The following is a 13,549-nucleotide window of genomic DNA, read 5'->3' as shown; positions in this document are numbered from 1 at the left end:
TTTGTTTTTTTTCTCCCCCCTACTCCGAGCGGGTTGACTGACTGTCTGTAACACAAAGTGTGTGATGATCAGTCAGAGTACTAGTGCCCCCCTCCTTCTCCTTCCTTCCACCTAATGACTTTTAAATCGCGCGTAATGGAGCCGCTGAGGGCACAGAACAAATAAATGGGGAGTCATTTGCACCAAAGCATTATTGATACAATTACCCGGAGAAGAAAAACAGTTATCCACCTCCATATGTTGCTAATCTTTTCTCTCTCTCTCTCTTTTTTTTATTTTTATTTTTATTTTTTTTTACTTCTTCTCCTCCATGTAAAGCGCCTTCTCCTCCTCTTCCTCCTCTCCGCTCCCACGGCGCATGAAGCTCCGTCTCTGTCATTTCATAATAAATCTCTGGTGCAGCTTCATCCCCAACACGTCAGCTGTCCGAGCGCGTTAGGACGGATGTAGATGTGCAGCGCGGTGTGAGTCTCTGTGCGGAGAACAAGTTCTGGATGAGTTTTTACACTCTCATGTTCTGGTCTCGGCACCTGGACAAAGAGAGGAGGAGGAGGAGGAGGATGAAGAAGAGGAGGAGGTCGATGCTCCGGTGTCTGGACCTCCAGGTCTCGGTCTTTTTTTACTGAAGATGCTCCATCATCGAGCAACAAGTGTGTGACAGTGACACAGTGATGTTCAAACATGTTGACGCTCTGAAATCACACAACAACGCGTTACGCACAAATGTGCACCTTTTTCTTTTCTTTTCTTTTTTCGTCTTCTAAGTCTTCTTGCAGCAGCAGAAAGAGTTAATTAATTATTAGAGAGTTTGTATTTTATGTCTGAATCAGTTAGAGCTGAGATGAGCTGAGGGAGGGAGGAGGATGCGTTCAGGGCCGGTGGGAGCCGGGAGCTGCAGCAGTCTGTCTCTGTCAGCGGAATTCAGCCGCAGAGTTTTTATTTAGAGGGTTAATCGGAAATGCGCAGTTTGACTGTGACGGTGTCAGGATGAAGAGTTTTTGTTTCAGTTTTTATCTGAGCAGCTGTTCACACACAACACACACCAACACAACAGATATATATATATATATATATATAATTTTGTTTCTCTTTAGCCTATATAGCCTATAAAGAAAAAGAAATACATCTCCCATCTGACAGAGTCTTGACCGAGAAGCGGTGGAGGCTTGAGGGGAAACACAAAGAGCAGCAGCTTGTTCTTATTGTGGCGCCGCGGAAAACCGAGTCCGAGTTATAATCAGGAGGAGAGCGGACTGACTGACCCCCCCACCACCACCACCACACAACTACCCCTAACTACCCTATTACCCCCGCTCCGTGTCCGGGCTGACTTACTCCAACCTGTCGGAGATCAACAGCCTGAACTCATGCTCGGACAAGAGAGAGAGTGAGGTGCAATTTGCAAACACACACGAAGTGTAGCGAAGTGCACAATAAACGATAATAAACAACAACAACAGCAACAACACAATCCGCTCATTTTGATTAGAAATTAAATAAAAAATAAAGTAAAGTTCATCTGGAGCCAAACAGAACAAGTTGGAGACGGAGACTCACCACCACCGCTGCTGCTGCTGCCGCTGCTGCTGCTCCGGCTTCCTCCCGCTCTCATTCATCATCATTCATCTGCTTCTCCTCTTCTTCTTTTTCTTCTTCTTCCTCTTCGCTGCATCTGGTTTGTTTTTTCCAGCCGTCGCTTCTTCTTTTTCTTCTCCTCCTTCCTCCTCTTCCTCCTCCTCCTCCGCCGCTGCCGCCTCCCGTCAGCTCGATGCTCGATCGGGGCAAAGCTCAGATAAACGTCTGGAGCGAGAACCTGCGGGGCCGGACTGAGCAGCTAACACAGCCCGGGTAGAGTGTGTAAATGTGTAGTTATATGTGTGTGTGTATGTGTGTGTGTATGTGTGTGTGTGTGTGTGAGCCCCATGTACATCCAGGCTGAACGCGTCAAAACAGCGCATAAGTTTGTAATAATTAGTAAAGTGTCAGAGTGTGTGAGCGCGACGAGCCGCGGGCAAAGAGTGTGTTAGTGTATATGTGTGTGTGTATATATGTGTGTGTGTGTGAGAGAGGCCGGTGCTGGAGCCGCTCCTCTCCACCGAGGTGAGGCTTCACACCGCGGACAGACACACAGACAGACAGACAGACAGACAGACAGGCAGGTTGGCTGCTGCTGCTGCTGCTCCGGAGGCGACATTGTAACAATCGCAAGCCGAGAGAGGTGAAGCCTCCACCGGCCAAGAGCTGAGGGCTGACCCGCTGTTTGGCTTGGAAGTGGTGGGGGTGGGATTTCCCGATCTTTCCTGTCATTGGTTAATATTTTATTCTGTTGACATGTTTTCTTACTGCTAATGCTTCCGACACCTTCTTGTCCCCCCTCCCTCTCTCTCTCTCTCCCTCTCCCTCCCCTCTCCTCTCCTCTCCTCCTCCCCCTTTCCTCTCCCAGAGTCTGGCTGTCCGGAGCGGAGCGGAGGGAGCTGTCAGAACCACGCCTATAGGGGCCCACAATTGGTCCAGAAAGCGTAAAATCAGCAATCAAAGGGGCTTGGTTCATTAGTGCTGGGGATGGAGGCAGGAAGGACATGTGAGATAGTCACAGATCTGCAGCGCGCGGGGCCACATCTCTCCAGTCGGTGCTGACTGTGGGTTGGATGACTGAACTGAACTGAACTGAACTGAAGCTGAAGCTGAAGCACACAAACAGCTCACAGCGCTCAGACTGAGGCAGCAGCAGCACCACCGGGATCTCCCTCCGTCCGTCTCTCCGTCCGCAGTCTGAAGGGAGTCGAGCCGAGGAGCCGAGGGGAGACACACCGACCTCCTCCTCCTCCTCCTCCTCTTCCTCCTCCAGCGCGGGGCTCTTTTCTGTTTTTCTTCACGCTGATCTCAGAGGCTGTGGCGCGGCACGGCACGGTCTCCTCTCTGCTCCTCTAAAAGCGCGGACCTATTATACACTGGGGAGGGAAATACAACCACTAAGAAGAAGAATTTCCACTACTACTACTATTATTATTATTATTCTCACTTGGTTTTTGTGGATGCACCGATGAGAGATCCAGTTTTCACAGGGACTGCAATGGCTTATCACCCTTTCCACGCACACCGGCCGACCGACTTCCCCATGTCCGCCTTCCTAGCGGCCGCGCAGCCGTCCTTCTTCCCGGCGCTCAGCCTGCCTCCCGGGGCGCTCACCAAGCCGCTCCCGGACCACAGCCTGGCCGTGGCCAACGCGGCGGAGGCTGCTGCTGCTGCTGGGCTCCACCCGGCCCTCAGCCACCATCAGGCGGCTCACCTCCGCAGCATGAAGAGCCTGGAGCCGGAGGAGGAGGTGGACGACGACCCCAAAGTCACACTGGAAGCCAAGGATCTGTGGGACCAGTTTCACAAACTCGGCACGGAGATGGTTATAACCAAGTCCGGAAGGTAAGAGAATTAAGGAGCAGCAGAGAATATTTTTGTTTTTTTGTTTTTGGGGGTCTTTTTTTTTTGTTTGTTTTTGATGTTTTTTTCCTCCTCCGGTGCCGCGGCTGTGGAGCGGAGCCGCAGTTCACAAGTTTAGAGCCGCAGAAAAACGCGTTTTCCTTCGCCGAGCCGAGCCGAGGCCCTCCACGGCTCCACGGCTCCAAGGACACTGTGGACTTTAGCTTGAATTATATATATATCAAAAAAAAAAAAAAAAAAAAAAAAGAGACACACATAGGCTACACATTAACACAACACAACACAACATAACACAAAACACAGAGAGTGGAGTTCACCTCAGAATAAATACACTCGGATTCAGTTTATTGTGAAATATCTGACTCAGATTTCCGGCCTGATCAAAGGAAGGAAAACATTTTTGGGATATTTGGTCCCAAAAAAAAAAAAAAAAAAAAAACATCAACTGGACAGTGGACCTGAGGTTTTATCTGGTGTGTGTCTGTGCGTGTGTAGCTAGTATATATGTGTGTGTGTGTGTGTGTGTGTGGAGCAGCGGCTTCTGGCTTTTATAAACAGGCTGTCACTTCAAAAAGCAGGAACGTGAAGTGCTGTGGTCATAAATATACTACTCAGCTTTGTAGTGCAGGCTCGGACAACACACATACACACGTAATACACGCACACAGACACACACACTGTGGGTTTTCAGCATTGCTCTGTCTCCTAATTGCGAGCAGCGCTGCAGAATAATATCTGACAATTACAATATTTCCACTTGTCAGAGCGTCGTGGTGTTGTCGCTGCGCCTTCAATGCCTCTTTTGTCAGAGTTGTTCAAGTGTTGCATTCACGGTCTGTCCGTATGTCTGTATGTTGTGTTGTGTAGTGTAGTGTTGTGTTGTGTAGTGGTTGAATCACCTACTCTGTGTGTGTGTCCGTGCAGGAGGATGTTCCCTCCGTTCAAAGTGCGGATCAACGGCCTGGACAAGAAGGCCAAGTACATCCTGCTGATGGACATCGTGGCGGCGGACGACTGCCGCTACAAGTTCCACAACTCCCGCTGGATGGTGGCCGGGAAGGCCGATCCGGAGATGCCCAAGAGGATGTACATCCACCCGGACAGCCCGGCCACCGGGGAGCAGTGGATGGCCAAGCCTGTTGCTTTCCACAAACTCAAACTGACCAACAACATCTCCGACAAGCACGGATTTGTGAGTAACGGCACTTCTACTTGTGTGAGTGTTTTTGTTTGATCGGATCAGATGATTTACAGATATTCAAATATGAAATGATGTTGATGATGTTATTATCAGTGATGAGATGGTCCAACAGACCATAAACACCTCTGCGGTTAGATGAGTAAACGCTGCTGCTGCTGCTGCTGCTGCTCGTCTCCACGTCCAGAGCTGTTGACACTTTGTCGCCACTTGACTTCCCTCCCGTCACTGACACACACACACGTTCACACACACATATATTAACACACACACACAGCTTATGTTTCCGTGTTGCTCTCCAGAATATTATCAGCCTGCACCCAAACATCCAGGCCCTGCTCCCTGCTCCCTGCTCCCTGCTCCCTGCAGCCGGGACCGGGGAGCAGCAGCAGCAGGAGGAGGAGGAGGAGGAGGAGGAGGAGGAGGAGGAGGAGGAAGGCTGCAGACTGCCCTCCTCCTCTTCCTCCTCTTCCTTTCCTGTTGTTTATTATTTATTCTATTCATTTATTTCAATATTAGAAACAAATAAAATAATAAAAACAAACAGCAGTGAGCGGAGTGTTTGCTGGAGGGAGGATTAAAGTTGAATCATCATCAAACCGGGTCACGACGCGTCTCACACCCGCTGCAACCAAACACACTGTACTCTATAGTAGCCTATAGTATAGTATAGTATAGTATATAGTACAATATAGTATAGTGTCTGTGTTAATATTCAGTATTGGGTGTGGAAGCGGCACTGTGTTTCGTTTTATTTAAAATATCTATCTCAACATTATTTAACATGTGTTTTTTAGTTTGTTGTGCTTTATTTTACATTATTGAAAAAAAAAAAAAAGTAGAATTAAAGAAAAATATAATAACATATGTGGTAAAGTCAGAGTAACAAACCCAACATTTATACTATAAGTAATGTCAGTCTGATTAATTGTCACAGAAAACAACACTAATGTGAATTTAGGCTACATGTTTATTCTGGTGTAGAAGGTAAATTGGATTTTTATCTGAATTAACATATGTATTCATAGCGTTTAATTCACGCTTGAATTCTGCCCTATTTTAATATATGTGTATATTTATTTATATAGCCTATTGATGTCACTTTAAAAATATATAATGTAGGCTGTAGATTTTCTGTTATATATTTTGTGTCAGCCTCAGGCTGAAATAACATGGAGTGTGAACGTGCAGGTGTTGCTATAGAATCTGGATTAAAATGATTTATTTTAATTTTAATATTATTAATAATATTAATATTATTTATAATGTTGTGGTTGTGTGTCCAGGTGACAACACGTGTGGCCTGGTTTTGTTCCGGCAGCAGCAGCAGCAGCGTCACTGTCAGTGTTACCGTGCAGAGAAACGTTCAATAGTCACGTAACGTAATGTAACGTTTTACTAAAACCGTGTTTTTGTGTTTCTGTGTGTGTTTGTTGGGTGTGTGTGTGTGTGTGTGTGTGTGTTGTGTTGTGTGTGTGTCGTCGTGCATGCAGACTATCCTGAACTCCATGCACAAGTACCAGCCCCGGTTCCACATAGTCCGGGCCAACGACATCCTGAAGCTGCCGTACAGCACCTTCAGGACCTACGTGTTCCCGGAGACCGAGTTCGTGGCGGTGACGGCCTACCAGAACGACAAGGTGGGTGACCCGGCACGGCACGGCACGGCACGGCTGCTGCTGCTGCCGTACTTTCAAAATAAATGTTCTTCTGCATGCCTCCTCCTCCTCCTCCCCTCCCCCCTCACACACCACCACCACCACCAAACCCTGGAGACTTAATCTGATTTTTTTTAGGTCGCCTAATTTCCCTGCAGAGGTCTCCCCCCGGCCTACTTGGTTTTTTTTTCTTTCCCCCGGCGTAGGCTACTTGATTTTTTTTTTAAATTGCTGTTTTGCCTGGATTTGTATTTGTATGTGTTTGAATTCAAATGTGCAGCTTCTGGTGTGTTTGGTGTGTGTGTGTATAATGGGTGTTTTATCTGCGACCAATGAGCTGTTACCTTCACTAGAAGTGGATAAATTAGGCGGATAAACGCGGCGCTGATGTTGGTCTCCCTTTTTTCGCGGCCTCCGTAGTTTGGATTTAACAGGATATCTGACTGATAATAATAATATTATAATAATAATTCTATGATAGGCTAATGTACAGCAGCAGGAGGAGCAGGAGGTTCGTGCATGTGTGTTTAATGTCATTATCATAAACTGGGGTTAAACTGCAGTTTGTGTTCAGGTGGGTGAGGAGGGGGGAGGAGGGGGAAGGGGGGTTTTGTTGTAAAAGTTTATGGCAAAGAGTCACAATCGATTACAGGGCTTTTAAAGGGCCGCTGACCCCGCTCATGCTTCTTCTGCGGGGGGCCCCCAGGCGCTCGAACAGGCTGCACGGAGGGTCCGCTGCTGGTGCACAGATACAGTAGATAGATAGATGGATAGATAGATACAGCAATAAGTGATGATCCAAACCAAACCGCGTTATTAATTATTGACAGACTCCGTCATCTGCTCCGCGGTGCGTTCAGGGCCCCTCCGAGGCCCGCGTGGCCCCGCGGAGGGAGAAGAGAAAAGATGCCGTGGCAGAAATGTCTCTCCGGGGGCCAATGGGGTGGGAGCGGGGGGAGCCATCAGTGCGCTTTTTATTATTCATAATCATAATAATAATAATAATAATAATGCAAATCCGAGGCCCCAGGTGGCCCCTGGTCCGCACGACACTGTGTTTGTTTGAAGCCAAATGTGCGACAAAAACAAAGACAAAAAGAAAGAAAATATTCCTGGATCTGGATCTGGATCTGGATCCTGGTTCTGGTTCTGGTTCTAAGTGTGTGTCTGTGTGTGTTTTTGTGTTAACAGATCACGCAGCTGAAGATCGACAACAACCCGTTCGCAAAAGGCTTCAGAGACACGGGCAACGGGAGGCGGGAGAAGAGGTGCGAGACAGTGAACGCATCACACCTGTAAAAAAAACGATTGTTTTATATTTCTGCAACATTATGACGTCACAAATTATTATTGTTATAAATAATAATAGTACTAATAGTTGTTGTTGTTGTTGTGTCCGTGCAGGAAGCAGCTGACCATGCCGTCGCTGCGGATGTATGAGGACCAGTGCAAAGCGGACCGGGAGGCCGCGGACTCGGACGCCTCCTCCAGCGAAGCTCCGACCGGCAGAGACCCGGTCCACTCCCCGCTGGGCGCCGGAACCAGTCCGCTCCGGTTCAGCAGGGCCAGCAGAGGTGAGCCGGTTCGATTCCACTATACTGTCTGTGACCCGAATATGAGAATATGAGAGGAGGGGGGGTCAGGATTATAACAGGATTATAGTTTTTAGAATCATTGAAATTATGAGTTATTATTTGAAACTACAGTGTAATAATGTGTTTATTATGTATTTTCTTTAATTAGCCTGTTTAACTCATTTTAATTGCATTTTAAATTTAAATATTAACCCACAACCTGTTTTATAAACATTATTATTATTATAATAACAGAGGGTTTGTTGTGTTTCACACCATGAGAATCAGACACTGACCTGGATTTATTTAGTTCAAGCTCATTATTTATTATCATTATCATTATTATTATTATTATTATTATTATTATTATTATTATTATTATTATTATTATTATTATTTATTATCTGGATTTTGATCATATGTGAAAACTACATTTAAATCTAACAATGTTTTACGTCTTTTAATCCATCAAACTCATCAATAGAACTAAGTCAAAGTCAAGGCCGTAATTACCATATACACTGGGGGGGGGACATCCCCAAAATGCCCCCCCCCCCAATATGTGTTAGTGAATTTACGGTATATACTGTATACAGTACATATCTATAGAAAGAGAGAGAATGTTGTCTCCATGGTTACGGATGGGGTTGGTTTTGTTCATGTTTTGTGTGAGTGTGTGTTTGTGTTCAGCTCTGTGTGTGTCGGTGGTTTGACGTTGTGTTGTTGTTGTTGCGCTGCAGACGAGAAGACGTGCACCGACAGCGAGCAGGAGCTGGAGCAGCAGGACGAGCGCTGCACGGCGTCCAACAGCCCCGGCCCCGAGCCCGTGTCCCCCTACAGCTCCAGGTGCGAGGACCGCGTCCGGGACCGTGGCGACCGTGGCGACCGTGGCGACCACCGGCCCAGCGGCGGCGGCGGCGGCGTTGTCACGGAGAAGAAGGACCAGGACTCCATATTCAGTATAAGGAACCTAGAGAAGGACAAGGCGGAGAGCCGGCACAGGAAGGACGCCACGGACGCGCTGGCGAAGGACCCGGAGGCCAGCGGCGGCGGCGGGGGCATCAGCGCCACCAAGGAAGCCTTCTCGCCCCTCATGGTGCAGACCGAGAGCCCCTCCCACTTCAGCCCGGGACACTTACAGAGTCTGGCGCTGTCCGGCCTGCACGGCCAGCAGTTCTTCAACCCGCTCAACGCCGGCTCGCCGCTGCTCTTCCACCCGGGACAGTTCGCCATGGCGCCGGGCGCCTTCTCCGCCATGGGCATGGGCCACCTGCTGGCGTCCGTGTCGGGGGCCGGCGGCGGCCTGGAGAACGGCGGCCTGTCGGGCCAGGGCGCCGGAGGAGCCGCCAGCCCCTTCCCCTTCCACCTGTCGCAGCACATGCTCGCCTCGCAGGTAAGGCCCGTCGGCCAATCAGAGAGCAGCACGAGTTCTTATCAAACTAGCCTCGCGTCACCAGGCTCTTCAGAGAGGAGAAGAGCCTGGTGTCTGTTTACTCTGAATTTTGTCTGCATTCTGGTTCCCGTCTTTTAGCGGAGACGGAAATCACCAAATTCACCAAAGTAAAAGTGTTCACCAACATAAAACTTATTATATTCCTTAAATTAAAAAGTTTCACCGCATTTTATTAGCTTGGTGCTTTTATTTTGAAGGAAAGGCCTGTCTCTCTCGCCCTGGATCTGGTTCCTTAGCAAAACAGCGAGTCCACGGCCCCAAACTATATCAAACAGGAAGAGAATGAGTGAAATGTTTGAGAGTTTCTTTTGTGGTTAAATCTCTCGTGCACGCTCACACCTGTGTGTTTTGACCTTATATTATGGGATGTTCCTCCTTTGGGCTCCGACAACCAGCCAATAAGAGAGCAGCAGGTTGAAGCTGCAGTTTATAACATTTAAATCAAATGTAAACAGAATTTGGTAACACTTTACTTGAATAGGTATCCATAAGATTGACATAAAACTGTCATAACCATGACATTGCAGCTGTCATAAACATCAGTGAATACTTATGACAGCTGTCGTTAAGTGTCATTCGGTAAGTTATGTCACTTTTGATGCAAAGTTGACATTGTTTGAGATGTCCTTGTTATGAGAACTTGACATAATTTTTAAAGTTTGGCAATTAGGTCTGCTATGACAGTTTAAATTGTCTTTATGTCAAGTTGTAAGAACAAAAACATCTCAAACAATGTCAACTTTGCATTAAAAGTGACATAACTTACCGAATGATACTTAACGACAGCTGTCATAAGTATTCATTGATGTTTATGACAGCTGTTATGTCAATCTTATGAATACCTATTCAAGTAAAGTGTTACCCAGAATTTAAACGGATGCAAGTTAAATATTTGTTGTTGTTGTGGTTGTGCTTTGACCTTATTATGGGATGTTCTGACCCCACACAGTGCTGACCTCCTGTCTCTCCTCTCTCCTCCCGCTGCAGGGCATCCCCATGCCTCCGTTCGGCGGCCTCTTCCCGTACCCGTACACCTACATGGCGGCGGCGGCGGCGGCGGCCTCGGCCTCGGCGCTCCCCGCCACCAGCAGCTCCAGCCCCCTCTCCAGGAACCCCTTCCTCAGCTCGTCGCGGCCGCGGCTGCGCTTCAACCCCTACCAGCTGCCGGTGTCGCTGCCTCAGAGCTCCAGCCTGCTCAGCGCCGCCGCCGCCGCCGCCGCCGCTGCTGCTGCCGCCGGCCTCAGTGGCGGCGGAGGCTGCGGCGGCTCAGAGTCGTCCAAACCGGGCAGCAGGGAGTCGAGCCCGGCGCCGGATCACCACAGCAACCACAAGAGGAGGGAGGACGCCTCCCCCAAGACGACGGCGGCGGCATCGTCCATGAAGGACTCGGTGAACGAGCTGCAGAGCATCCAGAGACTGGTGAGCGGCCTGGAGGGACAGAGGGACGCGTCTCCGTCCGCAGACTCTCCAAAGTGACCGGGACTATACGTCACGTCACCACGGCAACGAGGACGAGGAAGCGTTGGCTTGGAGACCAGAGGACGATAACGTGCAGAAGTCCTGTACAGCACATGACAGAGACAGAGACACGGAGACTGATGACGTCACTGTGGAACAAAACGCTGCAGATCCAGTGAAATTTTAGTCCTTTTAATTAAATTTAACCTTTTTTTTTTTTTTTTTTTAAATAAAATTAAAAAAAACTCACAAGTGTTGAAGGTTTCCTGTCAGAGAGGGAGCAGCTGAACTCCTGGAGCATTTAACTCCCCCACCGGATCTAAAACGTCAAATATAATAATAATAAAAAACACTAAAATAATCTTTATTATTTAAAAAAACAAACTCCACTTCAGTTGAAGGACGAGAACACTGACCATCAGAGACAGACGGACAGACGGACAGGATATCCCCCCACCTTAAAAACAAAAAACATCAAAAAAAAAAATCAAAAACACTTTTTTTTTTTGTTTTCTTGTTGTTTTGATTCCTCGTCTGTTTCCAGGCCTGATGATGATGAAAAGGGACGGAAGCTGCAACAGAGACAGAGACAAAGAACCACGTATCATTTCATGCCAGGAAAGAAAAGAAAAAAAATAACAAAAAAAAAAGTTTCTGAAAATATTTATGTAATTAAAAATAAAAAAAATCTGTAAATAAAGCTAAAGATCCAAGAATATGCAATTGGTATTAATTTATTCAAGGCTGTATATTAGCGTGTATATATTTCGAATTTAACTTGTTGCTTTTATTTTTTCTTCTACTTCTACCTTCCTCTTCTTCTCCTTTTACATGACCATATACTGTAAATTAAAAGAAGCTCTTGTTTAGCGCTGTTGGTTTGACTCAATTGTAAAAAAAAAAAAAAAAAAAAAAAAAAATGAAGCATCGCTGATGTTTTTTTTTTTTTTTTTTTTTTTTTTTTTTAGGAGAAAGAAAAACGTGTGTGCCATGTTTTAGTCTGCACCCACCGGTTATTAACACACACACACACATTTACACACACACACACACACACACACACACACACACACACACACACACACACACACACACACACACACACACACACACACACACACACACACACACACACACACACACACACACACACACACAGAGGATCAGACTGAAACAAACACACCTCAGGTTCAACTTCACTCCAGCCTGGAGACGTTTAAAGCAATTCCTCTTCCTCCTCTTTCTTCTTGCGCATCGTTCATATCTATTCATAAATATATTTAAAGACGACATGTTTATGCTGGTTGTCCGGGTATTTTTTTTGTTTTTTGTTTTTTGTTTTTTTTTGTTTTATTTTTGATTGTCTCACAATTTCAATAAAAAATCGTTGTGCTGAAACGTTTTATTCTAATCAGTGTTTTTACTTGTGATTATGACAATTCCCATTGTTATTATATTGTATTATATTATATCATATTATAATCATCTCATTACTGCGAAGCAAAGCAGCTGGAGGAATTTATAGAGCTTTTTCTTTATGAAGTCATCTATGGGGTTTTTACTCTCTCTCTCACACACACACACACACATAGAGAGAGAGGTGGGGCAGCAGCGCCCTCTGTCGGACACTTTAACTTTAACAAAAACATGATTGAGTTTAATTCACATTATTGGAGATACATTAAAATCAGATGGAGCAGTTTGTGGATATTAAATATTTTCTTATTTTAAAGCGGTGCAGGGGGGTAATTTAATAAGTGTGTTTAATGTTGTGTTTGCAGTTTGTGGGCAGCTGTGTGTGTGTTTATTAATTGTGTATAGTATGTGTGTAGGGGTGTGTGTGTCTATTCTGAGCGGCTCCTCGGTCACCGTCAATCAGTGTTTCCGTCAGGACTATTGTGTGGCGCGGAGGTATTTTTAGAAAGAGTCGAGTAATGTCAGTATTTATAGGAAGAGTTTCACACATCCTGCTGCTGCTGCAGGGATTCAGACTCGCGATCACAGCAGCAGGCCGGACTGAACAGGCTGCAGTGGCTTTGAACATACAAATTTTAATTTTATTTTACTCTTTTTCTCACGGAATGCAACTCTAGTCAAGTGGTTAAAGCAGGTTCAAATCTTGCCCCAACAACTTCTGATAACTTGCTCCTTGTTTAAACTATTCAAACTACCGCTGCATCGGACAGTGTGTGTTTGATTCATCATGGTATATAAAACTCAAAATGTTTCATCTTCTCTGTGGTTGAGAGGTTAGTTTGTTTAGCATTTCATCAGCAATGGCTTTCGGCATTCAAACGCATTTCCCATTAGGAAATGCTTTTTCTATAGTTCTATTTAAATTGAGATTTTTGTCGATTTGCTGTGTGGATTATTTAATATTTCCTGTTTTATTTACAGTGTAAATGTGTGTGTTTGTGATGCATCAGCAGCAGCATTGTGTGTGTGTGTGTGACAGACTTGTGTGTGTGTGTGTGTCTCGGTTTAAAGGGTTAAGCAGGGGGGAGAGCAGGGCAGCAGACAGCCTTTTGTCCAGGACCCGGCGCCTGTCGCCTGCCTGCCGGCCACAGCCTCCACACCGCCTCGCTTCCTAATTAGAGCCTCTCTCCCCTCCCTCCCTCTCTCTCTCTCTTTCTCCCCCCCCCCTCCCTCCCTCCTCCCCTTCTTCTTCATTTTCTTTTCTTTCTGCAGCGATAATCACAAAACTCTCATTCTCTGCTGCTGCCGCTGTTGCCCCCCTTCTGTTATCTTCAATTAACGGAGAGAAAAGTAT

At 46.5% G+C, this 13,549-nt stretch overlaps 1 protein-coding gene across 8 annotated transcripts; it reads left to right on the top strand.

Annotated features, from left to right (window-relative positions):
• The first annotated feature begins 2,461 nt into the window (after positions 1-2,461).
• On the top strand, positions 2,462-10,921 carry tbx2b (T-box transcription factor 2b). Of its 8 annotated transcripts, none has more exons than XM_083985070.1 (8): positions 2,462-3,420; positions 4,363-4,654; positions 5,923-5,976; positions 6,130-6,276; positions 7,486-7,562; positions 7,699-7,868; positions 8,609-9,261; positions 10,309-10,921. In XM_083985070.1, exons 1-8 carry the CDS (start codon positions 3,044-3,046, stop codon positions 10,795-10,797), a joined length of 2,259 nt encoding a protein of 752 aa, XP_083841196.1. In that variant the 5' UTR covers positions 2,462-3,043; the 3' UTR covers positions 10,798-10,921. The 8 variants fall into 8 exon arrangements, with proteins under 8 accessions (XP_083841196.1, XP_083841194.1, XP_083841195.1 ...); XM_083985068.1 differs by having other exon boundaries at positions 7,486-7,589; XM_083985069.1 differs by having other exon boundaries at positions 2,463-3,420; positions 4,363-4,630; positions 7,486-7,589.
• The last annotated feature ends 2,628 nt before the right edge of the window (positions 10,922-13,549 follow it).

Source organism: Trachurus trachurus (assembly GCF_905171665.1).
Source record: "Trachurus trachurus genome assembly, chromosome: 13".
Classification (NCBI taxonomy): Eukaryota; Metazoa; Chordata; class Actinopteri; order Carangiformes; family Carangidae; genus Trachurus; species Trachurus trachurus.
Note: the sequence above shows the minus strand (reverse complement) of the source record. Positions and strands in the feature narration are given on the sequence as shown.